Consider the following 22,220-nt stretch of genomic DNA (forward strand, 5'->3'; position numbering starts at 1 on the left):
TAGAATTTTTGTGGGTAAAACTCTATTACAACTGGTTACTTCCAACTGGTTAAGCTAATAAAGCCAAAGACTTCTAGTCTATCTTCCCTTGATCTCACTTTCAGTAGAAGAAAGACAGTTGTGGTATGAGCACATGTAGTTTATCTCTGTTACTGTATATTGTTTGTTTGTTTCTTTCTTCTGTGTTTTGCTTATAGTATTACTGAACATGGATATTCTTTGTACTTTCATTGCAAGATTGGTGACTGACTACAAACTGAGGATGGCTAACTAACAATATTAAAAGTATGTCCTCTGCAATTAATTTGGTGGCAAGAACCGTGCAATCACAGTGACAATTGCTATTTCTGTATGACCAAAACGTCAAGGGTATCTAGAAAAAGGAAACCCACCATCAAATAGACCTGTTCCATATAATGAAGACCAGCCAATACTAGAGCCTAGAAAATCATGGGTTAAAGGAAGCAGTGGTGAATATGTCAGGTATTGTTGTTGCAGACTTAATTGGACTATCCACTATAACGGATTTGGCCTACCAACCAAAAAAGTATAACATGCTGCACTTAATTAAACAAGAAGAGTTAGCATTAGTAGATGCATATGATGCAAGAAAGCAAGCTTACGTAGCATCAGCCAAAAAAAAAAAAAAAAAAAACCTTCCTATTTCACCCATCCATTCACTCCAAATCTAGTTCTGCCTTGAATTTATTTAAGCTGCCAACTTCTACAACAACAGATGGAAGTTTGTTCCAGCAATCACCCACTCACTGGCTAAATGCAAATTTCCACACATCTTTTCTACAACTGTTGTTGTTAGGTTTGTTGGTGCATCAGCAACTGTGGCTATAATGCACTGATTTCTGACTAGTATATCTTTGTTGTTGATGCTGATAACAATTTAAACAAGGTGATATTTATCAATCAATTTTAGGAAAACAAAAACGTCATCCATATCTTGACGATCTTCTAGTACATTACGTAGTGTTAATTGATTGCAATTTTTGAAAAGTAAGGAGAAAGCAGTTTTGCGTTCTCTTAAATATAGTGGGCATTCAATAACGATATGCTTTACAGTGAGTGGACATGAACAGTTACTGCATTGTGGGGCATCTTCCTTTCTTAATAAATAACTGTGAGTGAGGTATGTGACTAATGCGCAGTCACGCTAGTACAGTTTCTTCTTGTCTATTTCCTCTCAGACTGGATCACCACTGTTTGGGTTCTTTTTTTATTTCAAAAAGTTTATTATTTGTTTCTTTTTCCCATATATGTTTCCACTGTTCTTTAGCGGTCTGCTGTATAATGGATTTAAAGTCAACATAAGGTGTCCTGAAATTGGGTGAAATAGGATTTGAAGCATTTTTTGCAGGTAAATCTGCCTGTTCATTTCCCGGGATTCCAGAGTGTCCAGGAATCCAACAAAAAATTATGCGGTGACCACGTGCATGAATTGCCATTAACTGAGTCCAGATTTGTTGTACCAGAGGATGACTGTTGGGGCATTTACACTGCACACAATTCACGGCACTTAATGAATCGGTATATATTATGGATTGAGTATATGAGGCTTCTTTTATTTTCTCCAGGGCTAGTAAAATACCATACAACTCAGCAGTATAATTACTACATTCTGAAGGGAGCTGTTTGGCGATGATAGCATCCGGCAGGACTACAGCTGTACCAACTTTATTGGCAGTCTTAGATCCATCCATATACAGGGTGTTTCAGTTAAACGTTTCAGAACTTCTAAGAGGGGTAGGGTACATCCTGACAACTCTAAATCATATAGCAATGTGGGGTCGGAAATGCTTTCCTGAAGCGGTGTTGTACACAGAAGCACCATAAAGAAAAGAGACCGTAAGTGAGAAATCGTTTTAATAATACATGAAAAGAAGCAAAAGGTACATGGATTAAAGTAAGTGTTCGAAGTTTCTTCCACGGGCTACAATGCACGCCTCACATCTCCAGGCGAATTTCGAATTTCTTCGGCAGCTACTGCGATTCTTGCAACCAGCTCCTCAGCATTGTCAACAGGGGTGTCATAAACTAGCGATTTCATATGACCGTGAAAATTCCTTCACAAGGGAAGGAATTTTCAACACGCATAACGACCATATCTGGGCGGTCGAGAACCCGCATGCAATATGACGTCGTGCAGCACAGATTCGATTTTCGGTCAATGTATGGGCCGGTATTATGGGAGATCACCTCATCGGACCTTACCTGTTACCGTGTCGTCTAACCGGACCTATCTACTTGATCTTTCTGCAGCAAGTATTGCCACAACTTTTGAGAGATGAACAGATTTCTGCATCGACGCAACAGACAATGTGGTTCCAACACGATGGAGCCCCTGCCCATTATAGCGGAGATGTTCGTAACTACCTGGATGTCACATTTGGTCAACAGTGGATCGGACGTGGTGGTCCCGTGCGTTGGCCTGCTTGGTCACCCGACCTATCATGTCTTGATTTTTATTTCTGGGGTCATATGAAATCGCTAGTTTATGACACCCCTGTTGACAATGCTGAGGAGCTGGTTGCAAGAATCGCAGTAGCTGCCGAAGAAATTCGAAATTCGCCTGGAGTATTCCAGAATGTTCGGATGTCCATGCGTCGGAGATGTGAGGCGCGCATTGTAGCCCGTGGAAGAAACTTCGAACACTTACTTTAATCCATGTACCTTTTGCTTCTTTTCATGTATTATTGAAACGATTTCTCACTTACGGTCTCTTTTCTTTATGGTGCTTCTGTGTACAACACCGCTTCAGGAAAGCATTTCCGACCCCACATTGCTATATGATTTCGAGTTGTCAGGATGTACCCTACCCCTCTTAGAAGTTCTGAAACGTTTAACTGAAACACCCTGTATAGCTGCACGTAACTGCTAAACTGAATTGAGTGGGCCAGATGTAATTGTCTGATGTTAATATCTGGAAGATTATTCTTTCCCCATTTCTGATAGTATTTTTCAATATCTATCGTGGGTATTTGCCATGGCTGGATTTGCATGCTAGTATCCTACATTATATTATTCATGCTGAGTCCCCCAGCTAATGCTTAGAGCTTGAAGTCTAATGCCAGATGGTTTGTTGAGATGTGATTTAGTACGATAGAGGTTTTCCCATTTTGGTCTGAAGAGATATTGCCATATCGGGTGATGTGGAAAGCTGCTGATTTTTGCGGCATAATTTAGGAGAAGGATTTGTCGCCGAAGGTCTAGCGGCGGTTCATTGGCTTCTGTATATAGACTTAAAATGGGAGATGTACGAAAGGCACCCAGTGCTATTCGAAGTGCACTATGATGAATGGGATCAAGCCATTTCAGCACACTTGGCCTGGCTGAGGCATATGCAGGATCTAATTAATGAGCGGTATAAATGTAGCAACATGTACCGATCTGCGCCCCATGACATAGAGGAGATTACTCTGAGAATATTTAGTTTCTTAAGACAGCTGGTACGAATATATTTTATATGTTCAAGGAAGTTTAATTTTTTATCAAGTATTATACCAAGAAAACGAGTGCTTGGTTGAAATGTAATACAATGGGAGTCTAACTGAAGGTTTGGATCAGGATGCAATGTACGTTTATGACAGAAGTGTACTGCAGTTGTTTTCGGTTTAGAAATTCTGTAGCCATTGTTTTTGGCCCAAGAGACTATTCTATTAATGGTGACTTGTAATTGTCTTTCAGTAAGTCGCATATTTTGAGAATGACATGAGATGGCAAGGTCATCAGCATACAGGTATGCATCAACTGTGTTAGGTATACTATTAGTTATAGAATCGATCCTGATGGCAAAAAGTGTTGCACTCAGCACTGAGCCCTGGGGAACTCCCTCTTCTTGAACATATGAGCCAGAAAGTGACGAGTGGTAGAGGACTTGGAAGGATCTGTTAGATAGGAAGTTCTGAAAGAATTTCGGGAGATGACCCCGAAGACCAGATTTATGTAAGTCCCGAAGAATCCCATAACGCCAAGTTGTATCAAATGCTTTCTCGATGTCAATGCATATCATAACAAAGTGTTCATTTCTTAGAAAGGCGTTCCGAATATTTGCTTCTGCTTTGATAATGAGATCGAGCGTCGATCTACTTCTCCAAAAACCATACTGGCTTGGACTCAGAATGTTTTGAATCTCCAAATACCACGTTAGTCGGGTGTTAAGTATTTTTTCCATTGTTTTTCCCAAGCAACTTGTTAAGGAGATAGGTCGATAGTTTGTTGAATCTATGTGGTCTTTTCCTGGTTTCGGGAAGGCTAGCACATAAGAATGGCACCAGCTGGTGGGGTAATATTCCTCTAAGAAAATTCTATTATAGAGTAGTAAGAGACCACTTAATGATCTTTCACTTAAATGGGAAATCATTGGGTAATAAATTCCATCAGAACCTGGAGCACTGTTTTTCACTTTTGTGAGCGCATTAAGCAATTCAGTCATGGTCAACGGCAGATTGTATGAATGTTTGAGAGTGGTATTAAAATTCAGTTTATACTTTTCTGTATTGCGTTTTAGCATCTGAAAGGCTGGTTCATAGGCAGAAACAGCTGAGAGTGATTCAAAAGACGAGTCAAATGCATTAGCAAGTTCTTCAGGTTCAGAAATTTCCTTTCCTTTCAGAAATAGAATCGGGGAAGTAGCAAGTGAGTATTTGCCATTGATACGTTTGATTTTTTTTCAGACTGTAGCAGTATCTGTGAATCTGTTTATTGTGGCAGCATAGCGTGCCCATGCTTCTTTTTTACTCATTCGTCTTATATAGCGAGCCTTAGCCCTTGCTCTTTTAAACTGTAGGAGGTTGGCTGTGGTTGGATGTTTTCTAAACTGATTCCAGGATTTATTTCTTTCTCTTTAACAATGCTACATGCTTCGTTCCACCACATTTTTGGATGGAGTCTGATTTTAAATGAAGATTTCGGGATAGCGGATTCAGCTGCTGTCATTATTCGTTCTGTGATATAGCTTACTGCAGAATCGATCTTGTCAGTAGCAATGATAGTGGAATCTAAATGAGCTATTTCTTGATATTTAGCCCAGTTGGCCTTGTCAAATTTCCAAATTGTTCTAATTCTGTTGATCGGGGGAGAACTTGTACAGAAATTACAGATGATCGGAAAGTGATCACTACCAAGAGGGTTGTCAGTAACTGTCCAGTCTATGAGAGGAAATATTGTTGGAGAACATACTGTTAAGTCAATGGCAGAGCTTGAGCCAGATGGTACATGAACATATGTGTGATCACCTGTGTTTAAAATAGTTAGATTGTGTTTATCCAAGAATTTCTTAATTATTTTCCCTCTACAGTCAAGTTGTTGAGAACCCATAGAGGGTTATGGCATTCCAGTCACCCAGAATACAGAAAGGAGCGGGTTTTTGTCCTACTAGGTCATCTAAATCAGCAAGGGTATAAGCGTGGTTTGGTGACAGATACAATGAGACTAATGTTATCGTTATGCCAATGGTGATATGGGCTGCAATTGCCTCCAACGGTGTTTGCAAGGGAACAGGTCTGGAGGGAATTGAAGAGTTTACTAACAGCGTTACTCCTCCGTGTGCTGCATTAGAGAAAAGTATAGAAAAGATAGATGGTGACTTGTATGTTCAAGGTTTCTATCTTTTCTATACATGGTGAAGCGTTTAACTGTTAACTGCATTCGTCAGGTTTGTTTCTTGTATGCATGCTGCGACGGGCTTATATTCACTTAGGAGATCATAGAGGTCATCTAAATTAGCACGAAATCCGCGACAATTCCATTGAATCACTGTGTGCATTGTTTGGTTTTAAAAGGAAGGTTTGGTTTCTTAAGGCAGATTTTTTGTTTGCACTTGTCTACTTTTGCTTTTTCTTTTTTTGGGAAGACTGGCCTACCCGTGTCAATGTCATCCTCTGGATGAATCTCAAGAATTGAATCATCTTCATCTATCTTTTCATCAATATCCATGGTATCGGATATAAAATTAGTAGTGTTGCTTCTATCAGGAGTCTTGGCTCGTTCATTTGGTTGTTCATTAGGCTTCTTATCTGGAGGTATTGTTACAGGAGTATTTGCTTTTCGAGTAGCATATTTAGGAATAGGTTTTTCCTTTGATGAGGCGAGGAGTGATTTAACCCAACCAGATATTGAGATATTTGGAGGGACTGAGCAGTCTGTCTGAGTTTCTACTGAGCGTAGCTGTTGGGTAACTGAAGCATATGTAGGTGACTTAGCAGGTACTGCAAAGTGTTTTTTAGTTTCTTGATAGGATACTTTCTGCTCAATCTTATATTTTTGAATATTCTTTTCTCTTTTCCATTGAGGGCATTCCTTAGAGAAGGAAGAGTGGTTACCATGGCAGTTAGGACAAATTTGCACTTCAGTGTTACAAATTTGTAACACTGAAGTGCAAATTTGTTTGTGTGTGTATGCTTTTTTGATCCGCAGTTAGCACAAGTGGCTACACTTCTGCAGACAGCTTGGGAATGACCAAATTTTTGGCACTTAAAGCACCGGACTGGATTTGGAATGTATGGTCTTACTTGGCATCTAAGATAACCAGCTTTAATAGAAGTAGGTAGATTTGGTGTTTTGAATGTTAGTATCACCGTCCATGTGGGAGCAGGTTCTCCATCTCTTTTAATAACAATTCTTTTGGCTTGTACCACGTTTTGATCTCTTAGTTCATGCACAAGTTCATCCTCTGACATGTTTAATATATCCCACTCTGATATTACCCCTTTAGAGGAGTTTAAGGTGGCATGTGGGGTAACCTTCGTGGGAATTCCACCAAAAGTAGATATTTTCAATAGCATGTCTCAACATGTCTATGTTCGGTCATTTCGATCAATAAATCTCCGGACCATTTTTGGAGGGCCAGCCACATTTTCGAGACATTTCTGTATCAAAAATGGGGATAGCTTACTCAATGGTTGGTCTGTGGAGGAGTGTAGTATTAGAAAGAGTGGTGTGGTCTTATCCATTCCTTCTTTTTTTTTTTGTCTCTTAGCATGGGATACATTTGTGTCGTCATGATCTGGATTATGTTTGTCTAGCTCTGAATCATAAGATCCACACGAGGACTGTTTATTTTTGTCCATCGTTACTCCTTTTAGCCCTGGGAGAGTGGATTTCTTCTCCAAGACTTCCAGCCCCACCACGTGGAGGCAGGAACGGTGCCACCTAGTGGCCAAGCGGTTGGAGAGGTTAGTTTGTTGGTGCGAAAATTAATAAATATACTAGGAAAAGAAAGGTAATTTTCCTTTCTGGGTTCTTACTTAGGATCTGTTAAGTACAGAACCACTTATAAAGAAATAAGGATGAGAAAAGCACTGGAAAGAAAATATAACAAAATCACTTAGGAAAATCGCTTGGACACTATCGCTTGGCACTCAGGGCCTTTTTCTACAACTGTCTTTCCTCAATTTGAATTTATGTCCATTCAGGCAATTAATCTGGGCAATAGGAAGTATCCCATTAGCATTGAGCTTGTTCAAACCATTCAAGGTTTTATACACTTCAATCAGATCACCTCGCAGGTGCCTAGTCTCCAGACACCGCAATTTGCAGAACTTAAGCCTTTCTTCATAAGAGCAACCCTTTGTTACATTCACCAATCTCGTTGCCCTTCTCCGTACTCATTCCAACAGCTTTACATCCTTCTTAAAATGAGGCCTCCAGACCTGCATACAGTATTCAAAATGTGGCCTGACCATTGCCTTATAAAAAGGGATAATCACCTTCTTATCCTTGCTAGAAAAATTCCTGTATATATTTAAAAAGACCCCATCAGCTACTCTTGCAGACTGTCTGCACTGCTCATAAAACTTCATATCTGACTGCACAATTACCCCCAGGTCTTTTTCATTCTCTATCACCCTGAGTGTAGTACTACACAGTTGATACGTTACTCTGGGGTTACTGCTATCCACATGCAGTACTTTACATTTATCAATGTTAGACTTCAGTTGCCACCTCTCACAGCCCATTTGCTCAACTGTTCTAGATCCTGTTGCAGTAGTATACTGTCATTAGTGTCATTAGTCTCTGCAAACTTGGACATCAAGCCTGATACACCTTCATCAATATCATTAATAAATACAGAAAACAACAGGCCCAACACTGAACCCTGGGGTTAAAAAAAAAAGTAAACTGCAGCCATTATCAACCCACTGCAGGATGGAAGCCTCCTCAACATTTCATGCTGAGGGAAATGGACCATAATCTGCCACATTGGTCCAGTGCGAATTGGCAGATCGACCGTATTTAGTAGTCAGGGGCTTGAACCCCAGCCTACTCAAAGAGCGTGTGCTACTGCACTCCTGCTCCTAACCACTCAGCTACGGAGGCCCTTCTCCACTAATAACATTAGTCCACGCTGCAGTCCATTGATTACAACTCTGTCTTCTCCCACTCAACCATTCCTTTATACATATCAGCAATTTTCCCTTAATGCAATACTGCTCAAATTTGTACAGTAATCTTCCATGTGCAACATTATCAAAAGTTATCCCAAAATCCAAGTATATGATATCAAAAAAATTATTTTTTGAATGATGACATTTCACAATTTAAACTTACTAAAGAACAAGCAGAACTTCTTGGTTCTAATTAAAGTAACTTTCACATCAGCAGAAGTTACTTTAAGTAGGAATTAAAACTCAGTATATTGAAAATGTCAAAGTTTTTTCAAAATATCTTCTTTATGGAAGATGGTATGTATTTCTGTAAAGATATTAGTATTCTTCTGGATGAACTGGGCGCTGAACTCAATGCTAATCAATGGCATATATTTATTGAGGCCTTTAAATTAAGTTTAAAAGCACTTTTATTGCACAGTCAAAATGAATTTCCATCAGTTCCTCTATTTCAGGATGCAGGTTTGAAAGAAACTCATGAAAGTATGTCCAATATTCCAGTGCAATAGAGATCCATGACTTTGTGGGATAGTTGTGCAACAGAAAATTATTACATTTTTCAGCAGTGAGAAAAGGGGAAAAATTTTTACCAGGGAAAAGTAATATAAAATATATTCCAATGGTTGAAAAAATAGAGGTAATTCTTCCACCTTTGCTTATAAAGCTTGGATTAAAAAGACTCGAATAAAGATGGAAGTGTTTCACAAATTAATACCTGCAAAACTGAAAGAAGGAATTTCATTGAACCTCAAATAAAGAAACTCCTCAATGATGATGCATTTGAAACAAAGCTACAAGATATTGAATTAACAGCTTAGAAATCATTTAAAGCAGTTTTCCATGGATTTATTAGAAAAAGGAAAGAGGATAATTATGAATCTCTGGTGTCAACTTTAATGCAAAGTTATAAAGATACAGGCTACTGAATGTCTCTGAAAATTTATTTTCTTCATTCCCATCTATTTCCTTTAACGTTTTGGAGATAAAAATGATGAGTAAGGGGAAAGGGGTTCATCAGGACATATCCATGATGGAAAAGCAGTACCAAGGCTGCAGGGATACTGCAATAATGGGCGATTATGGTTGGCTTTGTAAGAGAAAGCAAAACAAACTATAAGAAAAAAACTCTAAGAAGTGAACATTTCCAAAGAGAGAAACAGAATGTAACATATATTTTGTTTGATTAAAATTTTTATCAAATATAAAATATTAAACATTTTAAAATGAATAGGACTAATTTTTAAGGTAGAATATGTATTATTTGTAAGATATTTGAAATTGGTTGTTCATTAAATTACTAAAATTTCAATACATCTTTCTATAGAGATGTGTAGAAGCAATTTTGCTATTATTGGAATCAGCAGATCAATTTCCTTTACAATCTGCAACCTTTAGTCCTGAGGTACAAAAAAAAAAAATTTTTTTTTTTTTTTTTTTTTTGTTTGACAGTGTCTGATTCTTTAAATTTATTCAAACAAACAATCCATCCACCTCTACAACACTATATGAAAGATTATTCCAACAATCATCACTGGCTGAAAGCAAATTTTGCTGTTGTTATTTGGTTTATTTTTTAAGGAGCATTAGCAACTAAGGCCATATTGCTCCGGGGGTATGTGGTGGTCATTCCCTAACCTTTCCGCATCCACCGTATTTGGTGGTCATGGACTCGAACCTCAGTCTAATCAAGAAGTATGTGCTATGCACTGCTGCTCCTACCCACCTGGCTATGGAGGTCCCACAAATTTTTGCACATCTATCCTACAGCCAATCTTTTTCAATTTAAATTTATGCTCCCTTCAGGTGTGTCATCTGGGCATGCCATCTGCATTTAATTTATTTAAGGCCTTAAACACTTCAGTCAATTCTCCTCAGAAGTGACTAGTTTCCAAATGCTGCAGTCAGTTTGAAGAACTGAACTCCTTAGTAAGGGAGCCCTTTTGTGTGCCTGATTATTGATTAAGACTAATTGAATCTACACCTACATTTTGTAACCCTCTCTAAGGTTTTCTCGAAGCTAAAAATTTTCACTTCTGTATATACAGTGAATGGCGGTTAATGTTGTCGCTATCAGCCGTTTATTATATATAATCAAAAATTAAAATCTGAAACTATTCATATTATAATGTATTCAAATTCTTCCACTTTATATGTTCGTACCACCATTTATCATTTTTCATTTCAATTCGAAGAAATGTCTTCCAAAACACCTAAAATTGTGTATAAGTCAGAAATTTGTTGTCTATTTCCAATCCTGACCATGCCCAAATAAAGTTTACAACCATGTCCCTTATCGGGTGAAAACAGTGCCTTTAACTTCTAATCCCTGCCACATGTCTCTACAGCTGTCATGAAAAGCAGAAGAGTGCCTGTAAAAAAAGCATTAGCATTAGTAGAGGCATATGATGCAAGAAAGCAAGCTTATTCAGCATCAGCCAAAAAAAAAAAAAAAAAAAACACACACACACACACCACTCCCATTTCACCCCTCCGTTCGTTCGAAATACCTGTCCAGTTGAGCTTTAAATTTGTTTAGGCTATCAACTTCAACAACAAGTGATGGAAGTCGGTTCCACCAACCAACCACCCGCTGGCCAAAGGCAAATTTCCGCACATCTATCCGACATCCGTCCTTCCTCAATTTGAATTTATGCCCTCTGAGGTGATTATTCTGAGCAAGATGAAGAATCCCATTGGCATTGAGCATGCTTAAACCATTCAAAGCCTTATACACCTCTATCAGATCACCTCGCCGGTGCCTAGTCTCCAGACTCTGTAATTTGCAAAACTTAAGCCTTTCTTCGTAAGAGCAACCCTTTGTTCCATTCACTAATCTTGTTGCCCTTCTCTGTACCCGTTCCAGCAGCTCTACATCCTTCTTGAAATGAAGCCTCCAGACCTGTATACAGTACTCAAGATGTGGCCTAACCATTGCCTTATACAAGGGAATAATCACCTCCTTATCCCTGCTAGAAAAATTCCTGTATATCATTGACAAGACACCATGAGCTACTCTTGCAGCTCGTCTGCACTGCTCAGAGAACTTCATATCTGCCTGTACAATTACCCCCAGGTCCTTTTCATTCTCCACCACTGTCAGTGTAGTACCGCAGAGTTGATACGTTGCTCTGGGGTTACTGTTTCCCATATGTAGTACTTTACATTTGTCAATGTTAAACTTCATTTGCCACCTCTCTGCCCATCTGTTCAACCTTTCCAGATCCTGTTGCAGCAGCATAGCGTCAGTAGTGTCCTTAACAACCCTGCCAACCTTTGTATCATCTGCAAACTTGGACATTAAACTTGATATCCCATCATCAATATCATTCATAAACACCGAAAACAACAATGGACCCAACACTGAACCCTGAGGAACTCCACTAATAATATTAGTCCACATTGAGCAGTGTCCATTGATTACCACTCTCTGTCTTCTGCCACTCAACCATCCCCTTATCCATAGCAGCAATTTGCCTCCAATGCCACACTGCTCCAATTTGTGCAGCAGTCTTCCATGTGCAACAGTATCAAAAGCCTTTCTAAGATCCAAATATATAATACCAAAGTTATTCCCTGCATCCAGTTCTTTTGTGACTACATCATAGTATCCAATCAAATTGGTGAGGCAAAACCTGCCCTTAACAAAACCATGCTGCGTCTGAGCTATAACTGAATTCTTGTCTAGATGATCCTGCAGTGCTTCTTTAACCACTGCCTCCATTAATTTACCTGGAACAGAAGTTAAACTAACAGGTCTATAATTACTTCTGTCAGCCTTTCATCCTCCTTTGTGAATTGGGGTTACATTTGCACATCTCCAGTCTATGGGTACCTCCCCTGAGTCCAAAGAAGCTCTCATAATTATGGCTAGGGGTTTGCTTACTTCCTTTGCTGCCTCCTTTAATATAACTGGATAGATCCCGTCCACCCCAGGTGCCTTTTTTATGTTTATCCTCAATAATTTCTCCTCCACTTTCCTCTCAGTTATTACAAAATCATCCAGCTCACTGCCAATGTTTACTTTACCTACATCATTCTCCTTCCTGAATAACTCCTCATGCGTGAATGTAGATGCAAAATGCTCGTTTAGATTGTTAGCCACCTGAGCAGGATCCTCAACTGTTGAACCATCAATATTCAGTGGACCAATCTGATTCATCCCTTTCCTTCTTGAGTTTAAATATGTAAAGAACTCTTTTCTGTTTTTCTTTGCATCCTTTGCCAAGGATTTTTCGTAGTCTGCCTTTGCCTGCCTAATCTCCTTTGTGACTTGGTTACAGACCAACTTATATCTATCATAGGCTTCCATGTCACCCATTAATTTGTATGTATCCCATGCATTTTTCTTCTCTGCCACATGTCTCATTAGTTCATCTGACAACCATTTAGGCCTAAACCTTGAACAATATTTCTTAGTTGGTATGTAAAGCCTGGTAGCCTCCAACATTAGTTCCTTGAATGCTTCCCATTTTGAGTTTGCTGTTGGTAACATCATCAGTTGGTCCCACTGTATAGAATTTAAATACTGTCTCAGACCATCATAGTCGCCTTTACGAAAACAAAAACCCTTCCCTTTACCTCTGATGGTAGTTACCTCCTTGAGTAAATCCCACTTCAACACACTGTGATCACTGCCACCTAGTGGTTCATTTATCTGCAGATTCTTAATGCGTGAAGAATCACTACTGATAATCAGATCAAGAGTATTGCTCCCTCTTGTTGCCTCATGAACATGCTGATGTAGAAAACAATCATCCAATAAATCCACAAAAGCCTTGCTAGTGTGCGAGTGACCAACCCACAAATTCCAGTCAATATCTGGGAAATTAAAATCCCCCATTATAAGACTCTCTGATTTACTGGCCCACTCTATTTCCCTGTACAATATCTTATTATACAGAGAGTTATTAGGCCTATAGCACACTCCTACTCTCAATTTTGATTTCCCTATGCTTATGTCACACCAAACTGACTCGACACTGCCCTGTCCATCGATGTCGACTGGCTTCACTTCCTTGGACTTTATGTGTTTCTTAACTAATAGCATAACCCCTCCTCCCCTCCTGTCCTGTCTATCCTTTATATACACATTGTATTCCCCAAATTCCAGTTCCGCATTTCTTATATCTGTGTGACACCACGTCTCTGATATCCCAACAATATCTGCCTTTAATGTTTTGAGCAATACCTCAAATTCATCAAATTTATTTACCAAACTCCTAGCATTGGTGTACACGCAGGTATACATGCACCTGTTTCTATTCTTAGCTACCCTAACACAACCCATGTGTTTACTTGTACTGCAATGACTCCCAGCAGTCTCTGAAATATCCTGCATCTTGTTTTTCAGGCTTCTGCTCATTTCAATAGAAGCAGTGCAAGAATCACTTCCACCTCTGCCAGTGGCTACTGTTAATCTATTAGTCCTTGTATCCCCCCAACTAGCAGTTTTCCGACCCACCTAACACTGCCTCGACAGCATCAGCAAAAAAGTTAGTGAACAATCAAGAAAATTATGCTTTTTCTATCAGGCTGTACAGTTGGGGAAAGGAGCAAGTTTTCCTTCGCTATGCATATGTGCAGTAATGTATCCACAGCCCTTCTGCCTGTGAATAGACTAGAGTTTAGCTTGCAACTGATGTCTATCAAGGATTGAACCATAATTTATTTTTTCTCAGGATAGAAATTGAGATTTAAGTTTGAGTGAAAAGAACAAATTCTTATGATGCCTTACTTAAGTGTAATCAGATAGAAGCTTCATTAAAACTCAGTGTTTCACAGCCTCCTTTGTGTAAACTTTTAAAGAATAGAAACTCGCATGAATTAGGAGTGACTGAGAATTACAATATGAACAGAAAAAGAAAAAAAAAATGTATAAAGAATGAACTTGTGGAAGCACTTCTGAGAGGGTACACAGATGCAAGATTATAAAAAAAAAAAAAAAGAAATTTGCAAATGAACTTTGTGTAAATAATTTTAAACCTACAGATGGGTGGCTAAACAGGTGGAAGGAAAGACACAACATCATGTACAAAAATAGAGAAAAATCACTCAGATACAGGTTCAGCACAAATGCATGAATAACATCTCAAATTTTCATTGACTTCCTAAAGGAATGAGAGAGTACATATATTGCAAGTTAGTAAAAAAAAATGCGTTTACCTTAGATAACTGCATAGCTCATATGCAGTTATCTAAGGTGTGGGTGAACAACATAACTCTTATTTCTTCCAGCAAATACAACATCAATATTTTTATAATGAATAACCATGTCCAACCTTTGGATCAAGGAATCAAAGGTTTTCAAAACATTGTACAGCAGCACAATGCAATCAAAAATTATTCCAAAAATTGAAGAAAGTGATAATGCCCAAGCTAAGGACATAGTAAAAAGAATTAACTTATTAGAAAATAAGTTAATTTCCAAATATTAACTTATTTCGAAATTAAATCCTAAGCTAATGCTTAGGATTTAATTTCCAAACAAACAATCAAAAACTGTTTTTGATTGTTTGTAAAGGTCTGCATTTATTCAGCCAGGTGTGATAAATATTGAAGAAAGTAGTGCAGCACCAGCAGAGTAGTATTCATTTAATATTATACAATTGCAACAAGTGGGTAAAAACTGATGAAAAGCTTTGAACAGGTGATTTGTCAGTGAAGGATATATTCAATGAAAATTATACCAGATAAACCTGATACTGAAGAAAATGAAAATTCTGATAATGTAGATATTGAGGTCCACAGAGTTATGCCAATGACTGGAGAAATTTTGGAAATCTTTTCGAGTATTATGGAGTGCATCAGAAATTAAGGGAGGGAAAAGTGAAGACCACAAATTATTGAACAGGTTACAAGAAAGAACTGAAAAGAACTGAACTGCCAAGGATTAAAAACAACAAATGCTGGAATAATTTTTAAATAAGTTGGTATGTTTATAATGTTTTTGTATTCATTTTTTAAAATTAAAAAAAAAAATTTTATTTTTTATTTAAATACTGAAATCAGCTAATATGTGTTTATACTGTAGTTAATGTATGCAGAGTATTATGTATACTGTACTGGATAATAAATAAAGATTGGAAAGTTAAACAACTTTTTATATATCACCAAAAAAAAAAAAACCTCCATTTAATGTTATCAATAAGTGGCACCTACTGTATTTTATTAAGAGAGAGAGAGGGGGGGGGGGATTTTCTGTAAAGTCAAACTTTCCCAGATTTGGCAATTACAGGAACAGATCCTTGAAAGATTTGATATTTTTTCCAAATATATCAAATACTGTGTAGAGTATATTTTGAAAGAGAAAAGGGAAACAGTTTCACATATGATCACTTCACCAATGTTCAGTATTGCATATTGCTGTACTGGGTTGGTAAAGTGATCGTGTGTGAAACTGTTTCGTTTTCCTCTTTCAAAATATACTGTATACCTTCTGAAATACTTCTCATTTTTTTTCTTTTGGTGGCATACGGGCAATTAAAAATTAATGAAAGTTATTTTGTTTAGAAATAACAATCTAAATGTTCTAAAATATTCACTGAACTGTAAACAATTTAGTGAATCATTAGATGAGCTAATGCTCCATGTACAAATCATGAGAATCATACAACTCAAACTGATTATCAGTAGCTTATTATCAATAAATAACCAATAATGTTCAAAAATAGCAATTAGACAATCCCATAACCTATCAAATTTGCCAATGCCATTATGGATGCAGTCAAAACTTATGGCTCTAAAGTGAAATTCATATCCCTCCCATCTCCACAATAAAATTCTGAAGCATTACTTCAGTGAATGGTCACTAGCGGGATTAAATTTTTTGATTGTTGGGTGGTTGCCAAAATAAACCTTTTTCCTTAATATAGCCAGAAAATGGGAAATGTTAGATAACAGATTTCTAGATTTCAGCTGTTTAACTATATATATATTTTAAAAGCTAAAAATTAAATACAGAACATTATTATGAAGCTTGTTTCCAGAATATTTCTATGAAATATAAATACTGAATTTTTATTTTTATAAATTACCTCTTTTCTTAGGTCTTTGCTTTTATTTTTCTTCAGGGATAATTCTTTTCTCACTTTACATTTTTTTCTAGATTTTAAGGTGTTCCCAGAATTTTTTGGACCTGCCTTTATAGGCTGAAACATTTAAAATTAACTATTAATACTAATTTGTCTCTTAAAGGCAAAAAATGCAATGGTTAATTTCTGTTTATTCTAGAGATACAAAAATTTGAAGCAACTGTCTTTCCTAATAAAACTTCCCAATATATGACAATACGAGTTAAATTAAATGAAACTGCTTACTTTGTTAGGAGAAGCTGAACTACAAATAGACTGAATCTGATTCGAAAATGAAATTTCCTCTTCTTCAGAAACACTTCCAAGCAAAGGCTTTGTTTCAGGATCCTTAATGAAAAGGCTTTCGCTACAGCATTTCCCCCAAATATCACTATTGTTGTTTAATGGTCTGATTGGCAAATCCACCTATTTATAATTATTTCACTTGTTAAGTTAAGCAAAAGTTAAATTTAAAAAAAAAAGTTAATCAAATAATTGTTTACAGATATTATACAGGTGTACACTAAGTGGATATATTTTTAACGAACTCTACTGAAACTATGATGTGACACAAATATAACCCCCCACCAAAAAAAAAAAAAAAAGTGTGATAGATGATACTGTTGCTCACTTCCAGGAGAAAATGTTCCAAATGGCCACTTGCATTGAACAGCAAGTCTCAGCATTTTCAGATATATTTTCTTGAATATATTGTAACATATAAAGCATCCTGTAATGATGACAGCATATATCCTGTCCACCAGGATCTCTATACTATTAAATGGCATGTGGTATATTAATTCCTTTAGATGCTCTCAAAGAAAGAGGTCCGATCGTTAAAGATAGTATGCTACTCCACCTAGATCTAGATAAGTTGGGAAAATGGGCTGAGAAGTGGTAACTGAAGTTTAACGTTGATAAATGCAAAGTACTACATATGAGTAGCAATAACCCAAGAGAAATGTACCAATTGTGTGGTACTACACTCGAGGAAGTGGAAGCCCTGAGGGTAACTGTGCAATCAGATATGAAGTTTGCTGAGCAGTCCAGACAGGCTGCCAGGGCAGGTCATGGAATCTTGTCAATGATATGTAGGAATTTATGATACGGAGAGGTGATTATCCCGTTGTACAAGGCAATGGTCAGGCCACACCTTGAGTACTGTGTACAGGTCTGGAGGCCTCATTTTAAGAAGGATGTACAGTTGCTAGAACAAGTACAAAGAAGGGCAACAAGATTGGTGAGGGGAACAAAGGGTGCTCTTACCAAAAAAGGTTTAAGTTCTGCAAATTGCAGCACCTGGAGAGTAGGCGCATATGTGATCTGATTGAGGTGTATAAGGCCTTGAATGGGTTGAGCAAGCTGAATGCTGATGGGATTCTTCCTCTTGCTCAGATTAAGAACCTAAGTGGGCATAGATTCAAACTGAGGAAAGACAGTTGTAGAATAGATGTGCAGAAATTTGCCTTTAGCCAGCAAGTAGTTGATTGATGGAACAGACTTCCATCTTTTGTTGAAGCGGAAGTTGATAGCCTAAATAAATTTAAGGCTGAGCGGGGGATTTGGAACGAATGGAGGGGTGAAATGGGAAGTTTTTTTTGTCTGATGATGCATAAGCTTGCTTTCTTGCATTGTATGCCTCTACTAATGTGTTCAGGGTCAGGAGATTGTAATGACTATGATACAGAATTATTGTTACAAAATTTACCAATGAGAAATGCAAATTTCAATACTGCTATGCTGTACCCTAAAAGGTACTAACATTCCATCATGCTAACAGCACACAGTGATCCAAACAGAGGATCATTACCCAGCAGCTCCTGAAGAGCTGTGCTCAAAAATGCATAATGCTCATAGTTGCAGTATGCATTTTTGTCTGTATTCAGTCTGAAATCAGATATAGATCAAGTGGATTTGATGAAAGCTCAAGCTCATATGTCAATACCCAAATGTATTTAATAAATCATTCCTGTATGCAGTGAAGTTTATCATCTGATTGTATGTGACTGATGTAATGGTTGAATATTCCCTAATGAGTGAATCATGCTTCATCATTCCACATCAGTTGGAGATGGAGTCAGTGGCATGTTTCCACAAACTCACAGAATTAAACGTAGTGTACAAAATGAGTGTGAGTCCGTCAGCATCTAGAAACCATTAAGTGAAATATCATACCTTTCTAGAGAGAGAGAGAGAGAGAGAGAGAGAGAGAGAGAGAGAGAGAGAGAGAGAGAGAGAGAGAGACCTATTTGTTGTATGTTATTTTAATGCTGCCAATATTCCCTCTCCCACTTCTAGTATCCACCTCGCACAGGAGAAACCTTTAGTACTATCACTGTCTGGCTGACATGGAAAGGACATGCAGCTGATAGCAAGTTTCATGTCTCTTTCACACACATTGCTTTAATCTGTGTGAAAAATGGACTTGCATACAGCCAAATGACCCAAATAGTTTTTATTTATTGTTTGTCATATGATAATTTTGACATTGTGAACACATCATCATGCAGATAATGTCATAAGGCTTTTACTCCATTTGTTAAAGTGGCATACAGCAGGAATTCAGAATGGGGTGTACTGATAGGCAATGCAGAGATGTCTGTTATAGTTTGCATAATGGAATTTGTAACAATTCTAATATTCTAATGTTTTAAATTCATTTGGTGATCATTTGTTAAAAAAACAACAGATTGAACAGGCTGGGTTCAGGCTACTAGAATAAACTCTGAAGGGGAGAGGGTGGATACAGAAACAATCTCTCAATTCAAGAGATACTTCATTTAAGCCTAGGATTCTCTACAGAATGAACAAGTGAGGTATATTTGGGAAATAAAAGTTGGGAGGGGGCACAAATATAAACTATTAAGGAGTAACAAAGGGCTGGATCTCATGCAGTTTAACTGTCAATGTGACCAAGACAGCGTCTGGTTAAGTTCAAAGTTGAACTGGATAGTCATCACTTTTTTGGTGATGAGCAAAGAATAGCAAATTGCCTTTTATCTTTAGCAGATGCAGAAAGAGTCTGCTTCCTTGCATCATTTGACTATTATAATAATAAGATTAAACAGATGAGACAATGTTACTCTTAAACAAGATTAAACGCTGCTTCACTCAGGGTGGGGGAAAAGTCCACAAAAATGTCAAGATCTTACCATATGAAGGTAAAGTGGCTGTGGAGTGTTGCTTCACTGTTAAATTTATTCTTCAACTGTTTGATGCAGTAACATAATGATGATGCAGTTAGTGCACTGCTCACAGCTATAACAATTTGAAACAAAGCCAAATGTTGTGAAAGGACACTATTATATTAACACAGTGCTGCCACTTTATTAGGTACGTACACCCCCTGCTGTGCACACAAAAGGTTTGCCCCACAACATTGCAAGTCACATGACCACAGTTGTTGATATAAATGTAGCAGAACAACCTTTCTAGTATCAGTTAAGCATACAAACCATAGCAAGAATGGGGAAAAGGAGTGATCTAACGGACTTCGAACATGGCATGGTAGTAGGTGCAAGACGTGTTGGACAAAGCATCTCTGAAACAGCAGTCCTCCTGAACTTTTCACGCACCACAGTTTCAAGGTTGTATCAAGAATGGTACAACAAACAGAAAACGTCCTCTCAATGGCACTCCTGTGGAAGAAAATCGCTTGTTGATGAGAGAGAGAGAGAGAGAGAGAGAGAGAGAGGGGTCAGAGGAGGATGACTAGAACTGTGCAAGCAAACAGATGGGCCACAATGTCGCACATCATGTCAGAATACAACCTTGGTGCAAAGAACAAAATATCACAACGGACCACTAGTCACACTTTGTTGCGAATGGGCTACAACAGCCGATGGCCACATCGTATACCTTTGTTATCAATGAAGAACAAGAGAGCATGTCCACTGTGGGCACAGCAACAGCAACACCAGCACTGGACTATTGAGCATTGGAAAACAGTTGCTTGGTCTGACGAGTCGAAGTTCCTGGTACATCATGTTGATGGAAGGCTCAGAATTTGGTGAAAACAACATGAATTCATGGACCCCTCATGTATGACAACTACTGTGCAAGGTGGTGGGGCAGTGTTATGGTGTGGGGAATATTTTCTTGGCACATGTTGGGTCCATTGATACCCATAGATTCACGTCTGAATGCCACATCGTACCTAAACGTCATTGCTGATCAAGTGCATCCATTCATGTTGACAGTTTATCCTCAGTCAGATGGTTACTTCCAGCACGATAATGCACCGGTGCACAAAGCCTGAATCACTATGGAATGGTTCCAGGAACATGACAATGACTTTTCTTTGCTGCAGTGGCCCGCTCGATCCATGGATCTCAATTCTATTGACATCTTTGGGATGAGCTGGAAAAGGCATTCGCTGCAGGCCTACACCTCCGTCGAATCTCAAGGAACTGTGTGATACACTCATGTCTGCATGGTACTCCATTCCCACACGTTTTCAGCATCTTGTTCAATCCATGCCTAGATGAATTCAGGCCGTTTTGAAGGCTAAAGGAGGCTCAACATGCTACTAGGTAGGTGTATCTAATAAAGTGGTAGCACAGTGTATATCATATTGTGAATTACTTTGCAATAAATATTGTGCTGCAATAAAACTTGAAATAAGCAGCGCTTCTTCTGGGAGAAGTATAATGTCACTTATTTTTTGAGTGAAGTGTCATCATCCAGGCAGTACAATTTCAAAATAACTATTTCTTCATTGGATGGGTGAGCAGATAAAGTACATGACATCTCACAAACATAATATCAGAGATTCCAAGAGTCATAAGAAACTTCAAAACCTGCCAATTTAGAGCAGGAAGTCCCAAGTTATGAAAACTGTACATAACTATCATGCAGTTAGTGTATAAGCATCATAGTTATATACAATTTTCATAACCTGAAGCTTTCTGTTCTAAATGTCATGTATTCAACTATTTCTGTTGTTCAAAGAGAAGACAGTATCAGAGAAAAAATTCAGTATCGCAGCCAAATGGTACTACATGCTGCCTCTTAATGCCATCCCACTCCCCATGCCTTTCACTCTAGCTTGCCTGATCAGGAAACAGAAGAAATCCATTTGCTTTGGAGTGAACCAAAATCACCTATATATAGTGGTGGCCCCTGTACAATTTGTTGAGACAATTCCAGAAAGTATTATGAAGTAAGAGCCTTACAGTATGGATTAATAACTTCTTCATATAATCAAAGGGATTCCAAATTGAACCTTGCTAATAGGTTAGCAATTGACAATGACTGTACTGCCATGGAAACTTGTGGATATGAAATGTAAAAGTGAACTCCATTACTCCATGCATCCTACATAATGAAGGGACCCACACTGAGCTCGTGATTGCATAATGCCATTGCATGACTGCCTTTCATAAGGTTGAACAAAATCATATGAAGCATATATGACTGGGTTCCACTATGCGAAAGGAACATTATATGCCATTATGTAAAGTTGGACAACAGTAATGCTGAAAGTTGACAAATCTTCAGCTATGATTATCCATAAGGATGTCTCCAGTATAGAAAATTTCAAGCATCTATACTCATTCATTACTGAGATATTTAACTTCAGCATACCATAGAGACTTTATGAATGCTATAAGAACTTATTTCATCAACTTGCTGTTTTTAAGCTCCATGTTTTGCCAGCCAATGACAAGGCCAGCAATAAGCTGATTCTGATTTCCCAGTCATCATTAAGGTCACACTGATATTTCCTAAATATTATTGATAAACTCCCATTGAT

At 38.0% G+C, this 22,220-nt stretch overlaps 1 protein-coding gene across 3 annotated transcripts in view; it reads right to left on the reverse strand.

The window, feature by feature from the left end:
• The window catches only part of LOC150083015 (uncharacterized), a 487,383-nt gene that overhangs the window by 152,730 nt on the left and 312,433 nt on the right, over positions 1-22,220 (reverse strand). For 2 of the 3 annotated variants that reach the window (XM_090377741.1, XM_090377742.1), the window contains exons 20-21: positions 16,712-16,891; positions 16,430-16,543 (exon numbers count right to left, since the gene is read on the reverse strand). In XM_090377741.1, the coding sequence (XP_090233867.1) occupies positions 16,430-16,543; positions 16,712-16,891 (294 nt within the window). The remainder of the gene's footprint in view (positions 1-16,429; positions 16,544-16,711; positions 16,892-22,220) is intronic. The other variant, XM_090377743.1, reaches the window with a different exon arrangement.

This window comes from Mastigoproctus giganteus, chromosome 7 (genome assembly GCF_048544385.1).
Source record: "Mastigoproctus giganteus isolate SK-2022 chromosome 7, ASM4854438v1, whole genome shotgun sequence".
In the NCBI taxonomy this organism is placed as follows: domain Eukaryota; kingdom Metazoa; phylum Arthropoda; class Arachnida; order Uropygi; family Thelyphonidae; genus Mastigoproctus; species Mastigoproctus giganteus.